This window comes from Juglans microcarpa x Juglans regia, chromosome 8S, assembly GCF_004785595.1.
Source record: "Juglans microcarpa x Juglans regia isolate MS1-56 chromosome 8S, Jm3101_v1.0, whole genome shotgun sequence".
In the NCBI taxonomy this organism is placed as follows: Eukaryota; Viridiplantae; Streptophyta; class Magnoliopsida; order Fagales; family Juglandaceae; genus Juglans; species Juglans microcarpa x Juglans regia.
Window position 1 is genome coordinate 11572582 of NC_054609.1, and position 23883 is coordinate 11596464.

The following is a 23883-nucleotide window of genomic DNA, read 5'->3' on the forward strand; positions in this document are numbered from 1 at the left end:
ATTGGATCCCTTTGCTGTTCAAATTTAAGCTTATTCCTTACTTCTTGTAGCTTAACATGAACCTTACCAAACTTGGACTTATTCCATAGCTATAACTTGGAACCACAACTTGAAATACTATCCATCACCCCCTGTAAACAGTTTTGAGAATCAGATAATCACCAAGTATCCTTTACAAATGTGGACTTATTCCATAGCTGTAACTTGAAACCACAACTTGAAATACTATCCATCACCCCCTGTAAACAGTTTTGAGAATCAGATAATCACCAAGTATCCTTTACAAACGTGGACTTATTCCATAGCTCTAACTTGAAACCACAACTTGAAATACTATCCATCACCCCTTGTAAACAGTTTTGAGAATTAGACAATCACTAAGTATCCTTTACAATCTTAAAGCAATTAGTAGAGTTGAGGCTGAAGATCTTGAACCATAAATTATTGAAGTAGTGGCTTTACTAAGGGGGGTTACAGTTTTGTCTCAACATTGGCATCCATAACCTTATCATTGAAAGTGACTGCTTGTTTATGGTCGAGGAGGTCAACAGTGATACATATTCCTTTGCAACAGTAAGAACATTAGTGTTTGAAATTAAAAGACTGATGCAAAGTTTCCTACAGTGCAGATTACAACATGGCAACAGACTGGCTAATGTGGCAATACATCGACTTGCAAAGCATGCATGGTCCATTATTGATATGCATATTTGGTGGCATGGTATCTCTAGTTTCATTGAGAATGTCATTTTTATTGATAAACGCTATTGTAATCTGGTTTCGGTTTTATACCTCTCTATATAATGAAGTTCTTTTCCAATAATTAAAAAAAAAGGTCTTGACATAAAGAATTTTTGGCAACTGCCATAAATAGAACACAACTTTTATTAGACCAGGCCGAATAAACCCGAACCGAGTTAGGTTAAACTAACAAACCGTTTTGAAGGAAGGCCTCTTCCTAGCTGAACTTTTTGTCGAGAGAGAGAGAGATCAGAGACGGCTGTAGGAGCAGCAGAAGAAGAAAGGACCTTCCGACTCCGATCTCATCAAATTGAAAGATGGGTCGCCAAGCTTTTACCAAGCTGATCGCCTCCGTTTCCTCGCGCAGAGCTTCATGGGCTGCGGATCAGACTCGGAAATACGCGTCGGTTCCGCATCCAGCCCCCGCAGTCTTCGTGGACAAGAACACTCGCGTCATCTGCCAAGGCATCACCGGCAAGAACGGCACCTTCCACACTGAACAAGCTATCGAATACGGCACCAAAATGGTCCCCCATCTCTCTCTATTCTCTTCAGATGTCCATTTAAATGTGTTTGTTTATTATTTTTTTGTAGTTTGATTTGGATTTCTCTGGGCCATGGTGGAGGTTGTTTGCTTTCCACGCTCCGTGCTACATTTTTTTTTCTTTGGTTTAATGTGGAATTTGATTTCTCGTGAACCTGCGAAGATATATTAATTTCAGAATTTCGAATCCCGGGCAATCGGGGCCGTATTAGGCCTCACCAACCACGATTTCCTGGAAGACGCAATCTGATTTCGTTGTTGTTGTTGAATTCAAAGGGCTCGGCTTATATTAGCGTGCTTTCTTTAAGTAAATGACCTCTGGCTCTAAAGGCACATCTCCCCTTATAAAGAACGATATGGAGTTGAAGTCCTCTCGGGTGTACATTTAATTTTATCAATAGAAAGAAGTTTTCCCCATATTAGGCTCTTCGTATTAGACTTTTTGTTTGCATTTAACCTCTTCTCTTTCACTTCATATGATGAAGTGGACTTGGTCCTTTTCCATACTTCTGAAATTTGGTATCTCTTTTGAATTTATCAAATTATTTTAACTGTTGAACTCTTTTATTTAAGCTATATGTTTTCTATGGTTTTATGAACAAACTATGATTTATTATATAGGTTAGCCTTTGTTCTATACAATTAATTGATATCCTAGGAATTTGTGATGCCTGCATATTTCTAGTATAAAGCGAGACAGAGCCATGGATATCAGTAAAAACAGTAATATTTGGATGATCTTGTGCCCTCTTTTTCCCTTTCTTGTACTCCAATTTATTCTCTTTTTTTAGATCTTCCTTTCTGACTATGGATCTTTTCCTATCTCTTCTTTCTGTTTCTTCGTTTGTCTATGTCACCTTCTCCTCTCTTTCTTTTCCTAAAATAAAACCACTGCATTTGTCTCAAAATTGTGTCATTTGTGTTAACATATGATTGCGAGCGTGCCGTGACATCAGTTTTAGGGTGATATCGTAATTATGAAGTTGTCTTGATCTTTCAATCAAGTTTTTGTAATCAATTTGGATTTTCCTGGCCCAACTTTTGTAATCCAACTCAGAGTTTTTAATTCTCTGTGCCTCATGCCATATATTTTGAATTGTAGCAGGATTTTGTTAGGGAACCCCTTGAATCGTTAGAAGTGGGTTCACTCAAGTGTTACAATGATTTTTTCTACGGGCTGCAATGTAGGATTTAAGGGGCAATAATTCTTTTTGATCGGTAAATAAGATTTTATTGATCATAAGGATAGGCAAGAGCCCAAGTACACGGGACATATACAAGAGCAATGCCTAAGAGTGGTGTTCTAGTGATATAAGGAATTCATGAATGTTCATGCCATTAAATCAATTACAATCGACCTATGGAACAAAGTATTAAAAAATAAAGTTCTAAGTTCGTCCATAGACCACTCACGATGTTCAAATCTTCTCTCATTCCTCTCCCTCCAAAGACACCACAATAGGCAGACTAGAACCATCTTCCAAATTGCGGCAATATGAGAAGTGCCTTGAAGGCCTCTCCGTGAAGCTAAGAGATCGATCACCCTTCTTGGAATCACCCAAGCTACACTTACCCTAGCAAAAAAGTCATTCCACAAGGTCGTGGCAATCTCACAATGTATTAGTAGATGATCAACAGCAATCTTACAATGCAGTATAACAATCAATGGCTGGATTTCTTCTCTTTGATTGCAATTTTTATTTTGCATTACTTAAAATGACTACTGGGTAGCTATCATACATGGTATTCTATGTACTTGCAAGACCTAGCTGGATAATTCCTTTATTGTTTATCCTTGGTTGTAATTCTTGTTGATATCTTCCTTCTTAATACTCAGATACTTTGCTTCATGTTTACATCTGTTATATGAACATGATAATAAGATATTTAGAACTTAGTTTGTGAGCTGCCCTGGTCCAATGTGTGACAGTTGAAGCAACCTTTTGCACATATTTTGTCAAAATTTAACCATGGGTTCCTAAAAAGGCGAGAGAGTGAGCCAGGTTTTGACAGTGATCTAGACCGTGTAAGCATGTGTTAGTTATTGATAAATATAGGATTTCCTTTCATATTTCTGTTTTAGGACCTGTATCTGGTATCATTTAGTTGTAGTCTCCATTCATTTATTTTTCTTTAATTGAGCTATGAATATATGTATAATTTCCAAGGTCAATGTTGTAAACTTTTTGGAATAGGTGGGTGGTGTGACGCCGAAAAAGGGTGGAACAGAGCACTTGGGACTTCCTGTTTTCAACACAGTTGCTGAAGCAAAGGCTGAAACAAAGGCCAATGCTTCAGTCATTTATGTTCCCCCGCCATTTGCTGCTGCAGCTATTATGGAGGCCTTGGAAGCTGAGTTAGATCTTGTTGTGTGCATCACAGAAGGAATCCCTCAACATGACATGGTATACTAAAATTACACAATTTGATTTTGTTTAAAAAGATGATGTGTGCAGTGAAACTCAAAATATGTTTGCTAAGGGAGTGCAACGTGCATCACCTATCTTCAGGAGTGCTTGTGTGGCATGATTTGAACTAATTTAGTAACTTATGCCTTGAAAGGAGTTATCTGAATCTCTTGACGGACAGGAAATCATTTTGGTTCATGTCTTTAACTCCTTAACATTACCAGACACTTTCTTTTTGATACATAACTTTACTAGCCGTATGAATATGTCAGTTGGTTTTTCTGGGGTTATGTGCAGCTAATAGAACTGTTATTTATTTCAAAATTGCTCGTAAATTTATTTGCTGTCAAACAGGAAAATTATATTGAATTTCTATATGAGGATCATATATTGTCTTTGAGCTATCAACATGGCTAGTTACTTATCAAAAAAAAAAAAAAAAAAGCTATCAACATGGCTAGTTACATTAAAGAAAAATTACTAATATGACTAGTTATTGCATATAATTTTTTGCTTTTCAAAGTTGGTTTGAAATGGCCTTGAATGTTGTATTTATGGTTTTAGGTACGAGTGAAGGCTGCTCTTAACAGACAATCTAAAACTCGGGTGATTGGGCCAAACTGCCCTGGTATTATCAAGCCTGGAGAATGCAAAATTGGAATTATGCCAGGATATATCCACAAACCTGGTCGCATAGGAATTGTCTCCCGATCTGGTACATTAACCTATGAAGCGGTGAGTCCTAATTTGGATCTAATGAGCAGTTTTCTTATAGGGAAACTAGTCTATTGTAATATCATGATTTAAATTGATGTCATTTTGGTCACATGGTTGATCTTCCATGGGAACTCAGGTGAGATGATTGTGTTTGAAATGAAAAATATTCCTGCAGCTGTAGTGTAATCTGTATGTATACCTATTTTTTCACTTATTGGGAAATGAGCTTTCATGCTGCATTTCTCTTGGCCTTGCTTTCTTGAAGAGTTTATGGAGATCAGTTTTCATAGAAGTATTTCCTTCTGTCAAAGTTCCCTCTAGTAGCCAGGGGTAGAAGCTTTTACAAAGCTGCTTGTACTAAATCATTGTCTTTGAAACAATTTTCATCTTTCTTGTATGTACTATTGTATGGCCCATTTAATGATTGGATGATCGCTTTTCACCCTCTTTATCATCAGATATGCTGATGCGTTTTTGTATCTTGTATCATTATTCGATATATATTGCTTATGTGGGTTATGGAGGGATCCAGTGGTTCATAGGTTTGATATTTATAGTTATTTACTTTGCAGGTTTTCCAAACTACTGCTGTTGGCCTTGGACAATCCACTTGCGTGGGTATAGGAGGGGATCCTTTTAATGGGACGAACTTTGTTGATTGCATTGAGAAGTTCCTAGTGGACCCACAGACGGAAGGTGAATTATTTTTGAAGATTTGTTTGGTCAATTTATTCTTTATTGTGATATGGCTAGTGAGTTATGGTTGGTAATATTCTCATTGTTTGAAATGGCCTATGGTTATGGCTTATGTGGTGTATTTGGACGGCCTAGAACTTTATGGAACTTAAGATGACATTGCTTAAATTGAATTCAAAAATTTCTTTTTCTGATAAATGTTTCAATATTTTTTTGAAAAGCGGCAAGGCGCATAATTCTAAATGCAAGAGAGAGCACAATCTTAGGGTTGAAAGAAAAAATAAGAACGTACAAAGTCTAGGAAAGAAGAAAAGCTGTGTTCCATCATCCACACATAGAATGCCTTGAGCACAAAGGTTTCTATCTCTTTCACCCGGTGCCAATAAAAAAGAAGGTTTCTATCTCTTTCATCATCTTTTCTTGGTCATGGAAATTGTGAGCATTGCATTTTTCCCAAATGCACTGCATGATACTTAAAAGAGCAATCTTTAATATCAATTGTGGCTACCCTTTTTGCCTTCTCCAACAGTTCAATAACTCCACCAGGTCAAGGTGGTGTGGCATTAACACACAATCATCAAAAGACAGATGAATTACCCAGAAGGCTCAGGCCACAGCAGTTGATTCTCCCCTTGTTACACATGCAGCATTAATTCATCACTATGACATGTCTGGTTTTATATTTTGTCCAAGGTTAAGATTCTCCCAAAAGCTAGTGTCTATAGACTCGATACTTAAAGGCCACCTATGAAAGAGCCTTGTTTTTCCAAGGCTCGCTAGTGGGTTGGTTCTAACTTCATACCTTCACCTTTTGGACAAGAGCCACTGTATTTTATCCTCACTGCCTCCACTCATCCTAAAAGAGTACAAGTTGAAGATTGGAGAGAATAGATCCACTTTCCAATCATGGGCTGATCTGATGAAGTAGATATTTCACTGTCGATAATTATTGGAGAAATGCTAATGGTCTGCTACCAATGCCTCCTTATGAAGGGATATGCTAAACAACTTTTGTAAGGCCATGTTTATAAGCTGATATCCACACCTTGTCACATCAAACCAGATCTTAGTCTTATGCCTCCACTAGGCCCAGTTTGAAGAGCACTCCTAGAACCTCAGACTTGTTTCTCTACTGTCAAGGCATTCGTTAGTTGAAGATGCACTTGGGAAATTTATATTGATTCCTTTGTACCAACAGATGGGAGTTGACAAATGAGACTTGTGTTATTACAACAGAATCAAAATAACAATGAAGCTATTATGATTTCCATTATCATGTGTTGTACATGAGCATGGTTAACATCAAACACAAATAACCTACTGAAGGGCATTTTATGGAAATTGTTAGTGCATATTTTATTTTAGTCTAATGTGTATCATCCATGATCATATTTGTTTTTTGAAAGGGGAGTACTATTTTTATTGAAATAAATGGCTATTGACTTATGTGATTGGATCTTTTTTGTTTCTTTAGTTTGTAAGGTTATTTGGTTCTCACGAGTTGAAAAGGTTGGTAAGTAGGATGTAGAAATCAAATTTGAGGCAATTTGTTCAAAGAGTATGGAGTTTGTAATTTAGTTAATCTGCTGTGACTTAATTGAAGTTTTGTACTCTGTTTATTAACATTTCATGCTGTAATAGCATTTACTAGTCAATTTTTCTTTGATTTCAAAAGAATGATTTTATATTCAGTCTTATATTAATTAGGTGGTTGAAGTTACTTCTTATTGATGTTTACTTTTATCCATTGCATTTTCATTTGACCTATTCTTTTTTAGTCATGTCCTTGTGTTTGTGTTCTGTTGATGTTTTTCCTGACACAGACTCTAGCAGTTTTCCTTTAAATAGTGAGGAAAATAATGTGCAAACAATCAAATAATGATGCTTTGTATATGTCAGGAATGATTCTTATTGGAGAGATAGGTGGAACTGCAGAAGAGGATGCTGCTGCATTGATAAAGGTATGCATTGAAAATTATAGCTCTTCCTCTATTTCGTTCAAGTCAAAATAACCATGACTTTTGTTTTAAAAGAAAATTGTCTCCAAACCTTCCCGATAAAGATCTTATAGAAACTTTTATCATGAATTAGAAGAAAATAAATGCCCCTAATATCGGAGATATCGAATTGTGGATCTATAGTGAAGTTTGGCAGTTGATCAATGTGGCCTCTTAACAAATATGGACTAAATTTTTTTTTCTGGTATGTTTATGTGTTTCTTTTTTGAGTGATAATCCATTAAAAGAAGTTGCAACACTTGTACATGGTAATGTACAAACGGGAAGTATAAAAGACTATTATTCAGCTCTTTTTTTCCATGTAATAAAGGATTTTATGATGAGGATAATAGGCATAGCCCATGCACACATGACGTATACAAGAGAGACACCTAAGGATGATTAACAAGTGACAGAAGAAAATTGTGGACACTTCCAATGTAAAATCTATTGCTATTGATCAGTGGAATAGTGTGTTAAAGAGGAAAACTCCAAGTTCATGCAGTAGTCTGCTCGTGGTTTCCGAAGCTTTAATCACTTCTCTCTCTCCAAAGGCACCATAGCAGAGAAATGGGAGCCATCTTTTATGTTGTTGCGATTTGTGGTTGCCATGTAAGCCTCTCCAACTTCTAGGAAATAAAACAACCTTTTCGGCATCGCCCATGCTAATCCCATCCTATCAAAGAAATCATTCCATAATGTCTGAGTATCTCACAATGTAGAAATAGGTAATTGTCTACCCACTTTTTTCTTTTCCATATAAAACACCAATCCATAACAATGATCCGTTGTTGCTTTAAGTTGTCTATGGTGAGAATTTTCCCAAAGAAGCTGTCCATGCAAAAAAAAAAAAAGCTACTTTGATAGGCACTTTGTCTTCCAAATACCCCAAGGAAAATGATTTGTATCTTGAATGGTAAGGGCTTGATAGAATGTATGGACGGTAAACTTCCCTTTTTTTGAAGGGCGCCAAAAAACCTTATCTACATCTCCCAATCTCACACTAACAGATTATAGAAGATTATATAATCCTATGAAAGCATTAACTTCCCAATCTTAGGCTTGCTTATAAAACTTCCCAATCTTATGCTGCTATGGAAAAACTGGAGAAAGTTCCCCATCCTCTTCTTATATGCTTTCACAATCCCACCCCTTGTGATCCTTGCACTTCAAATATAGAGTGCCATCCACCCCTAGCCCCATCAAACTTTGAGTCTATTCTTGCCTTCCACAAAGACTCCATTTCTTATTGATATATCTATAACCATTTCTCCAATATAATTTGGTCGAAAACCAACAAGTTCCAAACTCTCAATGGAGGCTCTAAAGGACTCTTTCCCATCCGTTTTCCGAGTGGCATGTGATCAAGAAGCTTTGGTGGTGGACCTCATGGTTCGTTCAAGGGACCAAGTCCAATGGAATATCACTTTTAGTAGAACAGCCCAAGATTGGGAAATAGACAGTTTTGAGGCTTTTTTCAGCTTAGTGTATTCTATGAAGTTGAATGGATTGGGGGAAGATAAGTTATGGTGGACACTTGCAGGTAAGGGTACTTTATCGGTTTGCTCCTTTTATAAGTCCCTTACACTTCTACCAAACACTCATTTTCCATGGAGAAGTTTGTGGAGGAATAAGGCACCTCCCAAAGCACTCTTCTTCTCTTGGACAACAGCCCTGGGTAAGATTTTGACTACAGATAATTTGCGAAAGCGCCTGGTAATTATCTCAGATTGGTGTTGTATGTGCAAGAAAACTGACGAGACAGTAGATCATCTCTTGCTACATTGTGAGATAGCGAGAGCTGTGTGGAGCGAAGTGTTCAGTTGAATAAGGTTAAACTGGGTGATGCCTGCCACAGTGGTTTGAGTTATTAGCCAGTTGGGTGATGCTGGGTGGTGCTGCACAAGTCAAAGCTGTGTGGAAGATGGTCCCTACCTGCATTATGTGGTGCACATAGCGAGAGCGTAACGAGTGGACATTCGAAGACAAGAAGCGGACATTAGAGGAGTTTCTAGTGTTATTTTTTCGCACCTTATTTCTTTGGGCTATAGTTGTAGATTTTAATGGCCTAAATGTACATGATTTTCTTCCTTCTATAGCGACCTAGATAAGTCTTATCTCTTGTATATCTTCTTGTGTACTTGGGTTATGCCTATCCTTATTAATAGTATTGTTTACCTATAAAAAAAAGTTCCAAACTCTCAATCCTCACCCTGAAGAGTGCGCATGTACCTTCGTCCAATCACAAGATGTGATTTGAGCTCATAATCCATTCCACTACATTAGTGAGTAGCATGAACAAGGACAAGAAATAGGGTTGTAAGTTGGAAAGGGGAATTTTAGGCTACGTTTGGATGTTGAAGTGATCTCAAATAATTTGTAAATAGTAGTGAAAAAATAACGAATAGTAGTATAAAAGTAGTAAATGGTTTCTGAATAGTAATCAGATCACCTCACTAACCAAACATAGCTTAATGAATGTCTAGACGCGTTTCTTATTGCTAATGAATGTCTGGACAGTAGGTTGAAGGCTGGTATAGCAGGAGATCATTTGCAAGCTTGACATGAAGAAAGCGTATGATCACGTTAATTGAGACTTTCTCCTCTACCTTCTTGGGAGGTGCGGTTTTGGTGAGAGGTGGTGGTCTTGGATTCATTGGTGCATATCAACGGTGAAATTTTTTGATAAATGGTAGCCCAGCTGGTTTCTTCCATAGCTCGTGAGGCCTAAGACAAGGTGATCCTTTGCTGCCTCTGTTGTTTGTTTTTGTGATGGAGGGTTTGAGTAGGATGACATTGGCCTTGGTTAATAATGGCTTTGTGGATGGTTTTTCGATTGGAACCCTAGATAGGGGAATCATTAATATATCTCATTTGTTGTTTGCAGATGATACACTTGTTTTTTGTAAGCCAGATCAAAATCAGATTCAAGCTTTGAAGGCCTTGATGCTTTGTTTTGAAGCAGTTTCCGGTTTTAAAGTGAATTTAAATAAGTCAAAGATGATTCCAATTGGGGATGTTCCTACTATATTGCAGCTGGCTAGCATGTTGGGGGTGTAAGATAGCCTCCCTTCCTTTGACGTACCTGGGACTTCCATTGGGGGTGGCTGCGAGGGCATCCTCTGTATGGGAGATGGTGATTGATAAGATAGAGAAGAGACTAGCAGGATGGAAGAGAATGTACTTATGGAAAGGCGGCAGGATCACATTGATCAAGAGTACACTTTCTAACCTGCCAACTTATTTTTTCACTTTTTCCTATACCTGCAAGTGTGGCATATCGAATTGAGAAACTCCAACGTGACTTCTTGTGGCGTGGCGTGGCGTGGGGGAGGAGTTCAAATTCCATCTAGTGAAGTGGGGAACGGTATGTTGTCCTATCTTCAATGGTGGTTTGAGTATTAGAAATGTGAGTATTTTTAATTGGGCGTTACCTGGAAAATGACTGTGGAGATATATTAAGGAACCGGAAACCTTGTGGAAGGTGGTGATTGAGCATAAATATGGAGGCATATTGGGGGGGGGGGGGGGGGGATGGAGTACTAAAGAAATTAGAGGAGCCTATGGAGTGGGGTTGTGGAAATACATTAGAAGAGGATGGGGGTTTTTTACTCGACACACTCGACTCTAGTTGGGGGAGGGTTCCAGGATTAAATTCTGGAAAGATAGTTGGTGTGGGGATACTTCCCTGCAAGATTCATTTCCCTCACTATTCCAAATTGCTAGTGATAAAGACGTTGCAGTGGTGGATGTCATGGGGTTATCGGGTGGGCAGATCCATTGGGATATTAGTTTTAGTAGAGCAGCACAAGACTAGGAGATGAACAACTTTGCTGATTTTGACAGCCTCTTGTACTCTGTTAAACCGATCAATCAACAAGAAGGTGAGTTGTGGTGGTCACTCGCAGGGAAATGTGCATTTTCGGTTCGCTCTTTTTATAAGGTTCTCACTCAAGAGCCCAACACTCAATTTCCTTGGAAAAGACTTTGGAGACATAAGGCACCCTCCAAAGCTGCATTCTTCGTGTGGACAACATCGTTGGGCAAGGTCCTCACAACTGATAATTTGAGGAAAATGAGGGTTATCATAGCAGATTGGTGTTGCATGTGTTGGGTAGGGGGAGAGTCGGTGGACCATCTTCTACTACATTGTGAGACAGCAAGGGTTTTGTGGAATGAGGTGATCGGTCGAGTAAAGCTGGCTTGGGTTATGTCGAAGATTGTAGTGGCAATGTTGGCCAGCTGGACAAATATAGGAGGCATGTAGCAGATTAAAACGGTTTGGAAGATGATCTCTTATATGCATCATGTGGTGCTTGTGGCAGGAGTGCAATGCGAGGACATTTGAAAGCAGAGAGATCACTAGAGGAACTTAAAGCTTTATTTTGCACTACTTTTATGTACTTGGGCCATTTCTGTTGATTTCAATGGCATGGACCTACATGACTCCTTGTTTCTTTGGCGCCTTCTTAATTAGCGCACATAGTGTTTCTTGTATTTGTATCGGGCTTTACCTAATCTTTGATCAATAAAATTTGTTTGCTAATAAAAAAAAAAAAAAAAAAAAATTAAGGTGGTACTTCCACCTTTGGACAAGTACACCTTCTTCCAAGTGGCCAATCTGTGCTACCTTTTTTCTTTCACCCCATCCCAAGTAGTCGTAGACTCGAATGAGGAGCCCAAAGGGTGGCCAAGGTATTTCTTAGGTAAGGAAATAATACCTTAAATCCTATCAAGCTAGCCAAGTTATCCACATTTGGATTCCACATTGGAGCCAACTTTGACTTAGCCAGATTCACCTTGAAGCCCAAAACAGCTTCAAAGCATAATAAGAGTGCCCTCAGAGATCAGATGTGGCCTTGATTGGCCACATAGAAATTAAGGGTATCATTTGCAAACAATAGATGGGAGATGACAAGTGTGCCTGAGTCTCTATCCCCCACAAAAATCCAATGAAGTGCGTCCCGCCACCAAATCTGTAATCATTTGGTTGAAACCTTCCATGATGATGGACCTGAGATAGAGGATCACTTTGTCTCAAACACTGAGAATAATGGAGACTTTTGCTGTACCATTCACCAAAATTGAGAAAGGCATTGTAGAGATGCAAACTACAGCCTTACTTGTATAAAAAAAAGAAGATGCAAACTACAATGCACTGTCCAAGAGCACCATTTCTCCCCAAAGTTGTATCTCAACTAGGTACGACAAGAATTTCTAGTTCACAGTTCGTTCATACAATCTTATGCCTTCTCTAGGTCCACCCTGCAAAGTATCCTTTGTTCTTTTGACTTGAGCCTATTGTCCAAGCACTTGTTAGCTGTAACCACTGAATCAAAGATCTATCTTTGTCTTACGAATGCATTTTGGGGCTTTGATATAATCTTCTTCATTGCTGTGCTCATTCTATTTTCCAAGACATTGGATAGAATTTTTTTTTGATTGGTACCGGGTGTCTGGAAACAGCGTTCCGACTAATCCCGGGGATGCATAGGCCCTCAACAAGGAGTCTTCCGTAAGTGCACTTCAGGTAATTCAATGAAAAAATCCCTCAGTCCAATGATCCCTAGAGATTGTTTGCACTCAAGGGGATTTGAACCTTAGACCTAGGGGGAGCATACCCCCAAGACTAATAGGCTGGTAATCTTTTACATCCACCGCACCTAGTGTTTTAGCAATGAATGCTGTAAAGGTTGCATTTGAAGCTGTTTTCAAACCTTCCATATGAATGAAACTTGTGAAAAACTTCCATAGTATCTTCTTGAACAACTTCCCAACAAGTTTGAAAGAAATCTATGGTGAATCAATCGGGGTCTGGAGCGTTTACCTTTTACGACTTTGCAAATCTTCGCGTCTTCAATAGGCCGCTCAAGCTACTGTGCTCCCTATTGGTCTATGGTTCCAAAAACCAAACTACCAAGCTTCAATCTTCATTCAAACTGCTCAAAATATAGAGACTCAGTGTGGTACAATATGATTGTCAATTTCTACTGGTTCAATGATACTGCTTCGTCCGCATTCATCACATCAATTGCACTATTTCTTTTAGAGTTAGCCACTCGATGGAAGAACTTGGTGATGCATTTTCCCCCTCCCTCAACCATAAGGCCCTCGATCTGTCTCCACAGTATTTTCTCCATTAAGATAACCTGTTCTAGAGCTCAAGTCGCTTTAGCTTTGTGTGACGTCTTAGCATTTGCTAGAGCTCTTACCTCCACACCCTTTTAACTCCTCCATGAAAGACATCTTTTGACCCTCCACATTGCCAAATACCAGTTCATCCAAACCTTCAAGTCACTTTTCAATGCCTTTAGTTACAAGCCATGATATAACTTGGGGTTCCTTGATAATTGTCGGAAGACCACCATTGTCTGACTCTATCAATGAAATCATTAGACTTCAGCCACATATTCTCAAACTTAAAATATCTCTGATACTCTTTAATGCCGCCCCCACAATCAAGGAAAGTGATACGAAAATAACCTAGGAAGTAATTTTTGAATTAGGTCTAGGAAATACACTTCCCATTCTGGAGATATCAGCAATCTATCAATTCTCTACCACGGTGAAACATCCTGGTTGTTGGACCATGTGTAGGAACCTCCCACTAAAGGGATATCCAAGAGTTCTTGCACAAATATGAAATCTGAGAAGTCTATCGTAGTCGAATTGAGTATGTATGCACTCAAAATCTCTTAGTTGGGAATCGAATGACGTTGAAGTCTCCACCTATATATACCACGATAGGATCCTTAGGCTATAGAGACCAGCCAATTTATCCCATAATAATCTTTATTCGTTGTCGAGGTTTGGGCCATATACTCTTGCATGAGCCCGCAAGAAGAATTCTTCTCATTTTTGAACGAATAGGCCACCGTGTACTCCCCTACACATTCCGAACAAATAGGCCACCCTTTCCCCCTTCATCTTCACTTGACAAAACCCCTTGTTTTGAGACCTCCAAACTCCTCTTCATTCCAAACCCATTAGGGTCATACACAACCATAGCTCCCTTGACATTGGTAGTTTCTAGCACCATTTCTTCCTTGGTAGGTAGAGCTGTATTCAAGCCAAGTTTGGATGAGTTGAGGCCGTCTGAGCTTGGCTTGAATTTCTTTTGAAACTTGACTCTCGAGCTTAGCTCCTATTAGAGTCAGGCTAAAACTTTCAGCTTGAGCTTGGATCGACTTCTAGAAAATCCAGCCCGAGCTCAACTCAAAGCTCGAGTTGTAACTGAGCCGAGAGCTTAAATGAGCTCAACTCAGCTTCAATAGAGAATTTTTTAAGTTTCTTATTTTCTCAATTTAAAAAACAATAATTAAAATATATATATAATAAGCAAACGAAGGAATGAGATAACAAATGAAATTAATCAAAATTGCAATGTTTATTTATTTATTAGTCAAGTATTAAAATTACACAGATACAATATTATAACTCGTATTTATAATTATATTTATAACACACATATATATATATGCGCGCACATATAAGTTAATATATATATATATATATTTGTAATAGTTCTCTCTGTATACTTCATGTGTACTTGGGTTATGCCTAATTACTTGGTTTAATAATTTTTCTTCTCCTATCAAAACAAATATGTTTTTAATATATATTGTTACTTTACTTAAAATATATACATATATATATATTGTTACTTTATATGTATCTATATTTATATAACATATTTATTTATTTTTCATTGGTACCGGGTGTCCAGGAACAACGTCCTGACTAATCCTGGGGGTGCATAAGCCCTCGACAAGGAGGTTTCTGCAAGTGCACATCGGGTAATTCGAGGGGAAAATCTCCCAGTCCAATGACCCTTAGAAATTGTTTGCACTCAAGGGGATTTGAACCTTAGACCTTGGGGGAGCATACCCCCAAGCTCAAGGCCTTTACAACTTGAGCCAATCCCTAGGGTTTAAGCTAGAGGGCATATATAAACTCAACTTGGAACAATTAAAATTCAACTAATTATGACATAAGAGACTTGGTAAATTTTTATAAAAAAATATTCTTTGAAGATACCTTGATATATAAACTAATTATAAACTTTATTCAAGTTTCAACTAAGTATAAACTTCAATTTATGTAACATATTTATTGATATATATGTGTATTACAATATATATGAGCTTGATTGCAAACATTAATTGAGTTCACTTGGGTTTTATACGAATTTTATTGTTTAATAATTGATCATAATTTTATGGTCACGAACGGGCTCATTTAATAAACAAATTGAATGCAAGTCAATTTTAACCAATTCGAGTTTGAGCTACCTATTGAATAGCCTATTCAGATTACGCCCCTCCTAGTAGGAGTGGTACAATCCTCTAATAGGTTGTAACTCCTCTTCTCTAAAGCTTCTGCTACATAGAAACACAGATCCCTTTTCGGTTTAGTCCCCCTCACCTCGTTGCCCCTTATAGTGGCTCCATACCAATGTTTTAAATTCCGTTCCGGTGATCATTCCGGTTTAAATACTAGAACGGAATATTTCGGTACCGTGCATTCCGGTGTACTGTTTTGGAATCAACTATATATTATATATAAATATTTATATGCATATATAAACTAACAACTAATAGAATAAATAGATATATATGTAAGTGTGTATCATGTATATGTGTATATATGTGGAAGAATTGAAGATTTATAAAATGAATATATGTTGAAAAAATCACAAACTTGAGTTGAGACACAAAACAAAGAAAAAAAATGAAAAATAGAGAAATTATTAAAAATAATGATATTAAAAAAAAAAAAGAGAATGACTAGACATTTAAAGTTACGAAAAATTAAAATTATATAAATACATTTTATATTATAGAATTAATTAAATACCATCTAGATTTAAAATTTACAAAAATGGCATCCAAGCACAAGAAAATTACAAAAACAGTCCGAAACAGAATAGGGCCTGAAATGCCAATTCTGACTGGAATGGCCGGAACGGACTGGAATGGGCCGGAATTTGGAGCGAAACGGAACGAGGAGGTATAGTGTACCTGACACTAGATCAGAACGGAAAATTCCAGCCGGAACGTAATGGAATTTAAAACTATGCTCCATACCCATCCTTGGTACTAGAACTTTGATTTTCTACTGCTCTTGCTGTTGTATTGGCTGCCGGCACATGAGCCACCAGTTTGCAACCAGCCAGAGTAGGTTTCTATGCCACCCCAGGTTGGTGGTTCACAGTTGTTGATGTCTCCATCACATGCTAGGTTGTCGTGCCCATTTCATAAAATGAAAACCTGACCTGCTTGACACAGCAGATTTGGCCTTGATTGACTGCATTTTGGGAAATTTGGGCCTTTTCCTTGCCTTTGTTGAGCCTAGATCCACACAGCGCAATGAGTTAGCATGGCTTTAGCTTTGGGCTTGAAATGCATTTCTTTGAATAGTTTATGGGTTGCACCAGCTCACATTTCCCCTGGCCCAAACTTGAATCTACCTGGTACAAAAGTGTGTCACCGTGTCTTTCAGCCCCAATAGCTTATTTTTCAAATTTTGTTAGACTTTGCACGCACCCTTCTGTAGAGCCACTCTTGAACATATCATCGCCCTTCCTGATTAAGCAACCCTAATGAACAATGGATCACCGACCTCTGCTTGGTCACCGATGTAACCTTTTTCAGTGGGCTTTTAACAGCAGCTTGTGAACTTTGTACCAATACAACTTCCTCATATGACTTAACAATACCCTTCACCTGAGTTGTACTGATGTTTGTTGCAATCAAAGAACAAACAACACCCCCCCCCCCCCCCCCCGGCGTGCGGGGTCCACATTTGGACTGGAAACTGCTTGCCTCCCTTTTTCTGTGGTGTCCAAGAAGAGAAAGAGAGAAGGGTTTGCCTTTTCCCATCTTCTATTTTTAGAAGTCTTGTAATTAGGTAACAAATCTTCTATTTTTAGAAGAGCAGGCTCGCCTTTGCTACTCGCGCTGCTTATTCTTATGTTTCGAAGCTGTCTAGATTAAGAATCCAAGGTCAATCCAGATAACACCTTTTCTCTCTGGCAATAGACAAGGAAAACAAGGATCAAGCCCCTGGAAAGCTCACCACATTAGTTTAGAGATATAAACAGTAAATGAGTTGAGTATGGAGGTTTATGAATTGCAGAAGAGGACCATACTCTCTATCATTGGGTTTTGCCCTTTGAAATTGCTTACATACAAATTATTTATTACTACATGTTAAGGAAAAGTGAACAAATATATTAGTACTTCTCTGTGACCTTGAAAGTGAAATGACTACTTAATGGAAACAGCTTGCCTTTGTTTTCAACTATTGATTATTATTATTATTATTTTTGATAGGTAAGAAGATAGGTAAGAAAATTTTATTAAGACAAGTATATAGGCAAGCTATGGATAGTTTGTTTCTTCTGTTTCTTCTACTTACCATTCTTGGTTTTTTCTTCGATATTTGGTTCACAATTATGTGCTCCAACTGATCCTATAATGTATCAAACAGGAAAGTGGGACTGAGAAACCTATTGTTGCATTTATTGCTGGACTAACTGCTCCCCCTGGCCGTAGGATGGGTCATGCTGGAGGTATAATACTTTGACAATGCTTAAATATGATTTTGGTGTGAATACCTGTACTCAAGTGCATTGTATTTCTAATGAATCATGGTGTATGCATGTTTGATATATGGTGAAATGGGAATCCAATTTATGCTTATGCTAGCAGATTTTAATGTATATTTTGTGGCAGTATATAATTAACTGTTATTCAACCTGTATATCATTTTAGATAATGGTCGTGGAAAATTGGACTTTTCTATCTTTTCCATGTCAAAGTATATAATTAACTGTTGTCCAACCTAATCAAATGAATTTAGAAGTTAATTGGACCTTTCTATCTTTTCCTCATTGAGAAAAGGTTCAACGCCCTTCTAATTGCCTCTGTCATCAACATATATATCTTTAATAGGAGTTTGTATAATTGTTCTTTTCTGCATGTGCAGCTATTGTGTCTGGTGGGAAGGGCACAGCCCAAGATAAGATAAAGACCCTAAGAGAAGCTGGGGTTACAGTGGTAGAATCTCCTGCAAAGATCGGTTCTGCCATGCTTGATGTTTTCAAGCAGAGGGGTCTTGTGAGTTAGTTACGACGATTTGAACTTCCTTCGCAATATTAATAGTAGCATAATATAATTACGGCATGGAAAGTCCAGCTTGATTGATTCTTAGCAATGAACCTACCGGTGGTAGTGTTTTTGGAAGGATGAGAGTGCTTCTGTTATTTATTCAATAAACTGCACAAAAATTCTGTGTTTCCAAGATTTCATTGGATGTTGACTTCTAGATATTTTTGTCCAATGTTGCCTTAAATCATTGTTTTATCAGTTCTGAAACGGAAGTTAATTGTTAAATAGGACGCCAACTTTGAAATTTTGCTCAGTTTAACTTGCTATAATACTTGCTTTTCGTTGCTTATATGCACCAGAGCTCGTAATTTTACTTCCCTGCATGTCCATGAGATGTATTCAAATTGGATAATCTTTCTAGATTTTCAAGAATTCTAAAAGATTACTCTGACACCCAAACAATTTGTTTGGGTACGCCGCTGCTCATGCCCTGGATAACTCAGCAGAATATGAATGTAGAATATGATTCAAGTTATAAATGGTATATGGTACATGAGTTTATGATATCTGGTTAAACAGCAGATTTTGCACAAGATGCTGATTTTTCTTTTTTATTCCAATTTTCTTCGTCCCCTTTGCATACTCCCCTGCTATGGACAACCCTCCCTTTTATGGTCAATATAATATATTACCAAGATCAAATGACACAGAAAATAAGGGATGGAGAACCCAACGAACTCCTTATAACAGTAGTTGCGATTCTGCAAAGAAAACCAAGAAGGGGGAGAAACGGAGCCAAAGAAATAATCGAGTCTCATAGTTTCTTGGCTTGAAGTTCAAGAGGCACCATGGCCATTGAGAACTTGCACATGGAGGATGAATTTGCAATAGAAGGACTACTTTTTGTTGGGTACTCTCCGAAAGTTATAAGAGAGCTGTTAGAAGATAAACAAATGTTTGGTCGGAAGTTTTTTTTTTTACTACATGTTAAATCTATATTATGAAAGGAAAAAAATAATAAAATAATGAGTTGTTTAACATACGAGTGTAAGTTTTCCATTCCTTGACGACAGTAATATTCTTTTTTCTTTTCCCAGTAAATAAGGGTTTTATTGATAATAGGCGAAGCCAAGTATATATGTCAACTACACCTAGGCATGACTGCCTAAAGATACAAGAAAATCATGTATGTTCATGCTATTAAAGTCTATTACAATTGATCAATAGAATAAAGCGTGCAGAAAAAAAAAGTTTTAAGCTCATCCATTGTCCGTTCCCGATCCGCCAAACTCCGATCGTTCCTCTCCATCCATATGCACCACCATAGATAAGTAGGTGTCATCTTCCACGTAGCTGCAATTTGAGAATTACCCCGGATTCCTTGCCAATTGGCCAAAAATTCAACAACCATTCGTGGCATTACCCAAATGAGTCCCACTCTCGCGAAGATATTGTTCCATGAACTCATGGCTATATCACAATACAATAATAGATTATCCATAGACTTAATTTTTCTTACACATGTAGTACCAATTCATTACATGAATGAAATGATGTTTCCTTACATTATCTAAGGCGAGAATCTTCTCTAACGAATGTGTCCATACAAGAAAAAGATGCTTTTAAGGGGGCCCTTAGTCCATATGTTCTTCCATGTGAATGTTCTTTTAGAGTGTCATAAGAGATTTATAGTACGACTAAACATTAAATCTCCCACTCTTGGAGTGAGTCACTAGAGAAATCCATAAGCTCTGCTATTGAGGCCGCCTTCTTTGTGCAATGATGTATAGTATTGGGTAGGCTTCTCTGAGGATTTGATCTCCACACTATAAGTCATTCCAGAATTTAATTCTAGAACCATCCCCAACTACAAAATGTGTTGATTAATAGAGATTGGTCTAACCTCTTTTTATGTGTTTCTAAAGCCCCACCCCATGTGGTCCATTCACCTTATTCGAGCACCATTCTCCCCACAATCCATCATATTTTAAATCAATGATCACCCTCCATAAAGCTCCCATTTCTTCATGATATCTCCATAACCATTTACCCAATAAAGTCTTGTTTAAAACCAACAAATTCTGAATTTCCAACCCCCCTTCGCATATAGGGGTACAAACTGTAGCCCAATTCACCAACTGAAACTTGAATTCTTTGTCTATTCTCCCCCATAGGAAGTCTCTTTACAATTTATCTAACCGGTGAGCCACCTTGCATGGTATTAGAAATAAGGCTAAGAAGTAAGTAGGCAGGTTGGATAGAGTACTTTTGATCAATGTAACTCTATCACCTTTGGACAGATAAAATCTCTTTCAACTCACTAGTTTGTGCTCTATTTTTTCCAACACCCCATCCCAAATAGACTGCAACTTAAAGGAACCCAATGGAAGACCGAGATAATTCATTGGTAGAGTGGTGACTTTGCATCCCAAGATATTAGCCAAACTCAAGACTCCGGGATTATTTAACTAATTCTGACTTGGTAAGATTTGCTTTCAAGCCTGATGCAGTTTCAAAGCAAAGTAAAATTGCTTAATGTCAATGGACAGCTTGGTTGTCCATATTCATTTCCATATTTGTTTCCATATTTATTTTCTTGATTTACTCTTTTGTATAATTAGCATAATACTTGACAGATTGTATAGGTATAGAATTTGCATATAATTATTTCTTTCCATGTATAGAATTTTTTATACAGTTTATATAATAAACAGAAATCACAAGGCTCGTTGATTCAGCCATTCTCACAAACTTTGACATGGTATCAAAAGCAGGTTGCTAATTTTCATCTCTTCGAATTCCTTTTCTCTCTCGAATTTGTGGGTTTCTCTATTTCGGTGCACTCTAGGTTGTTTTTTGGTGCACTCGACGTGACTTTCTCAATCTCTCGGACTTTCGACTCTGGTCTGGGGTGTTTTTCGACATGTTTGTGCTCTCGTGACTCTTGCAGCACCCTTCTGGTGTGACTTTCGACTTTTCTTTGCGATCGTGATTCTCGCAGCACCCTTCTAGTGTGAATTTCAGCTTCTGGTTTTCTTGGGTCTGGTTTCTCTGTTGTCTCAGCTAGGCTTGCAACCCGACCAAACCGTGCTTGATTTGGACCCGATCCGATCCAACCCAACATTCATGCTAATATAGAAAAATCTGACCCCGACTCTAGTCGGGTCAACCCGTTTGATATCGACCAATCTCCAGAAATGTCTTTTGAAACCCCTCCGAACCCACAGCCTGTACATGGGTTTCTTTTTCAGTTGTTGTAAATTCTCTCAAAGCCTTCAAATCATTCTTTCCGCAGCCTACTCTGAACTACTAGGGTTTTGAAAGCGAGGGTGAGAAGGAACTTAGACATGGAATCACCATGAGGGCCAAGGAAAGATTTGATTGTAGTCTTATTGCCGTATGATATTTGTCGGACCCTACTATTTGCTCGATCTAAAAACTTAAAAATGGGCATTTTTTAATTTTCCTAATCTTTACTGGGGTTTGCTCTTTAGTTTCACAGTGGAAGAAGAAGTGCATGAGGAGGTTGAAAAGGAAGCGCCGAAAGATGAGGCAGCGATCCAAGTAGTTCTTTGCCAATAAATCGATGTTGTTTTGTGTCTAATCGGTTTTTGATTAGAGAGTCATAGTGTCATGGACTTGGGTACCTCTAATCACATGACGAATAATCTCACTACTCTGTGTCATGTTCGACCCTACGCTGACAATCTGCTATTCAGACTACCAATGGCAGTTCTTTGCCAATAGCTCCTGTTGGAGATGCCTCTTCTAAGTTCACTGATATGTTTCTTGCTCCTCCACTTTCCACGAAGCTTATTTATGTTGGTCAATTAGTTAATAACAATTGTGCTGTTAATTTTTCTAGTTATGGTTGTTTTGTGCAAGACCAGGTAATGGGAGAGTCGATCGTGAAGGGACCTAAAGTGGGGCGCTTGTTTCCACTACTTTTGCATGTTCCAGAACTTTCTCCAGTTTCTTCTATTAAGTCTTTTGCTTGTAATAATGTTCCAGATCTTAGTATGGTGTGGCATTGTCGTTTAGGCCATCCCAATACTCAGATCTTATCTCATGTATTGCACTCTGGTTTTCTTGGTAATAAAGAACATTATTGCTTATCTCTTGAGTGTGATTCTTGCAAACTTGGTAAAAGCAAAACTCGTCCCCTTCCTTTGCATGATAGTAGAGCTTTTCACTGCTTTGATCTTATCTATAACGATGTTTGGGGACCTTCCCCGATTAATTCACATGAAAATTTTAAATATTATGTGACTTTCATTGATGATCATAGCAGATTTACTTGGGTCTATTTTCTTCGCTCTAAATCTGAGGTTTTTCATACTTTCACTGAGTTTGTAGCGTATGTTGACACTCAATTTTCTACTACTATAAAGACATTACGCACAGATTCTGGTGGTGAATATTCCTCTACTGAGTTCCAAGCATTCTTGGCTTCTAAAGGTATTATTCATCAACGATCATGTCCCGCTACTCCACAATAGAATGGAGTAGCCGAATGCAAAAATTGTCATCTCCTAGATGTTGTATGTACTCCCTTGTTAGAATCATCTGTTCCATCCATGTTCTGGGTTGAGGCTCTAAAAACTACTACTCACTTGATTAATCGTTTACCTTCCCAAGTCTTACACATGAAGTCTCCTTATTTCCGCTTGTTTGCTAAGCAACCTAGTTATGATAATCTACGTACCTTTGGTTGTGTATGTTTTGTTCATTTACCTCCTTATGAAAGACATAAATTATCTACTCAATCTGTTACATGTGCATTCTTGGGATATAATGTGTGTCAAAAAAGAGTTGTTCGCTATGATCCTACATTACATCGTACACGCATTTCTTCATGTGTCCTCGATGCCTTCCTCTTCTACTGTGGTCCTCCCCTCCTTTGAGCAGCAGTTATCGAATCTTCATCAAGTCAGCTATCACTTTAAACCAGGTATTGTGTATACGAGACGCTCCCGCCCACCGTCTATTCCGGTGGCTCACCCGATATCTGATCCTAGCATGCTCCAGAATCAGTCAATTGCAGCACCTACCAAGGCTTTGGTACGTTGCTCTCCTCGAGTGTCTGTACCTCCAGATAGGTATGGATTTCCTTCTTCCAGTTCTAGCCATTCTATTTTAGCTCTTACTGTTGCATTGTCCAATTTTGATATTCCCACATGCTACTCATATGCTGTCAAGCATGACTGTTGGCGACAAGCTATGCAGGAAGAAATTGCCGCTCTAGAGGCAAATCACACATGGGACATTGAGCCTTATCCTCCCACCATTGTTCCCTTGGGTTGCAAATGGGTTTACTCAGTCAAGGTTCGATCTAATGGAAGTTTGGATCGTTACAAAGCTCAGCTTGTTGCACTTGAGAATAATCAGGAATATGTTGTCAATTATGAAGAGACTTTTGCTCCTGTGGCTAAGATGATTACTGTTCTTATGATTCTAACTCTTGCTGGTTCCAATGATTGGCCACTACATCAGATGGATGTCAAGAATGTTTTTCTTCACGAAGATCTTAAAGAGTGTATTTATATGAAGCCACCCCCGGGTTGTTTCCCTCTCCGACTTCACATGTGTGTAAATTTTGTCGCTCTCTTTATAGGGTCTCAAACAAGCTCCGAGGGCCTGGTTTAATAAATTTCGAACTACTTTATTAC

General features: G+C 38.1%; 1 protein-coding gene and 1 long non-coding RNA gene across 2 annotated transcripts; one reads left to right on the forward strand and one right to left on the reverse strand.

Annotated features, from left to right (window-relative positions):
* The first annotated feature begins 904 nt into the window (after positions 1-904).
* On the forward strand, positions 905-18563 carry LOC121244442 (succinate--CoA ligase [ADP-forming] subunit alpha-1, mitochondrial). Its single transcript, XM_041142516.1, has 7 exons — positions 905-1268; positions 3481-3690; positions 4258-4428; positions 4983-5106; positions 7006-7067; positions 17595-17676; positions 18093-18563. Exons 1-7 carry the CDS (start codon positions 1059-1061, stop codon positions 18230-18232), a joined length of 999 nt encoding a protein of 332 aa, XP_040998450.1. The 5' UTR covers positions 905-1058; the 3' UTR covers positions 18233-18563.
* LOC121244443 lies at positions 12533-15194 on the reverse strand. Its single transcript, XR_005936428.1, has 2 exons — positions 14991-15194; positions 12533-12732 (listed from the first exon to the last, which is right to left on the reverse strand). It is a non-coding gene; the product is annotated as an uncharacterized LOC121244443 (long non-coding RNA).
* Positions 18564-23883: the final 5320 nt, after the last annotated feature.

What these genes read in the sequence shown, in the direction of transcription:
- LOC121244442 (XM_041142516.1), top strand. Translation starts at nt 1,059, where the DNA reads ATGGGTCGCCAAGCTTTTACCAAGCTGATCGCCTCCGTTTCCTCGCGC. An exon ending in TCGAATACGGCACCAAAATG is followed by an intron (nt 1,269 to 3,480) that starts GTCCCCCATCTC and finishes TTTTTGGAATAG; the next exon opens with GTGGGTGGTGTGACGCCGAA. An exon ending in GAATCCCTCAACATGACATG is followed by an intron (nt 3,691 to 4,257) that starts GTATACTAAAAT and finishes TTATGGTTTTAG; the next exon opens with GTACGAGTGAAGGCTGCTCT.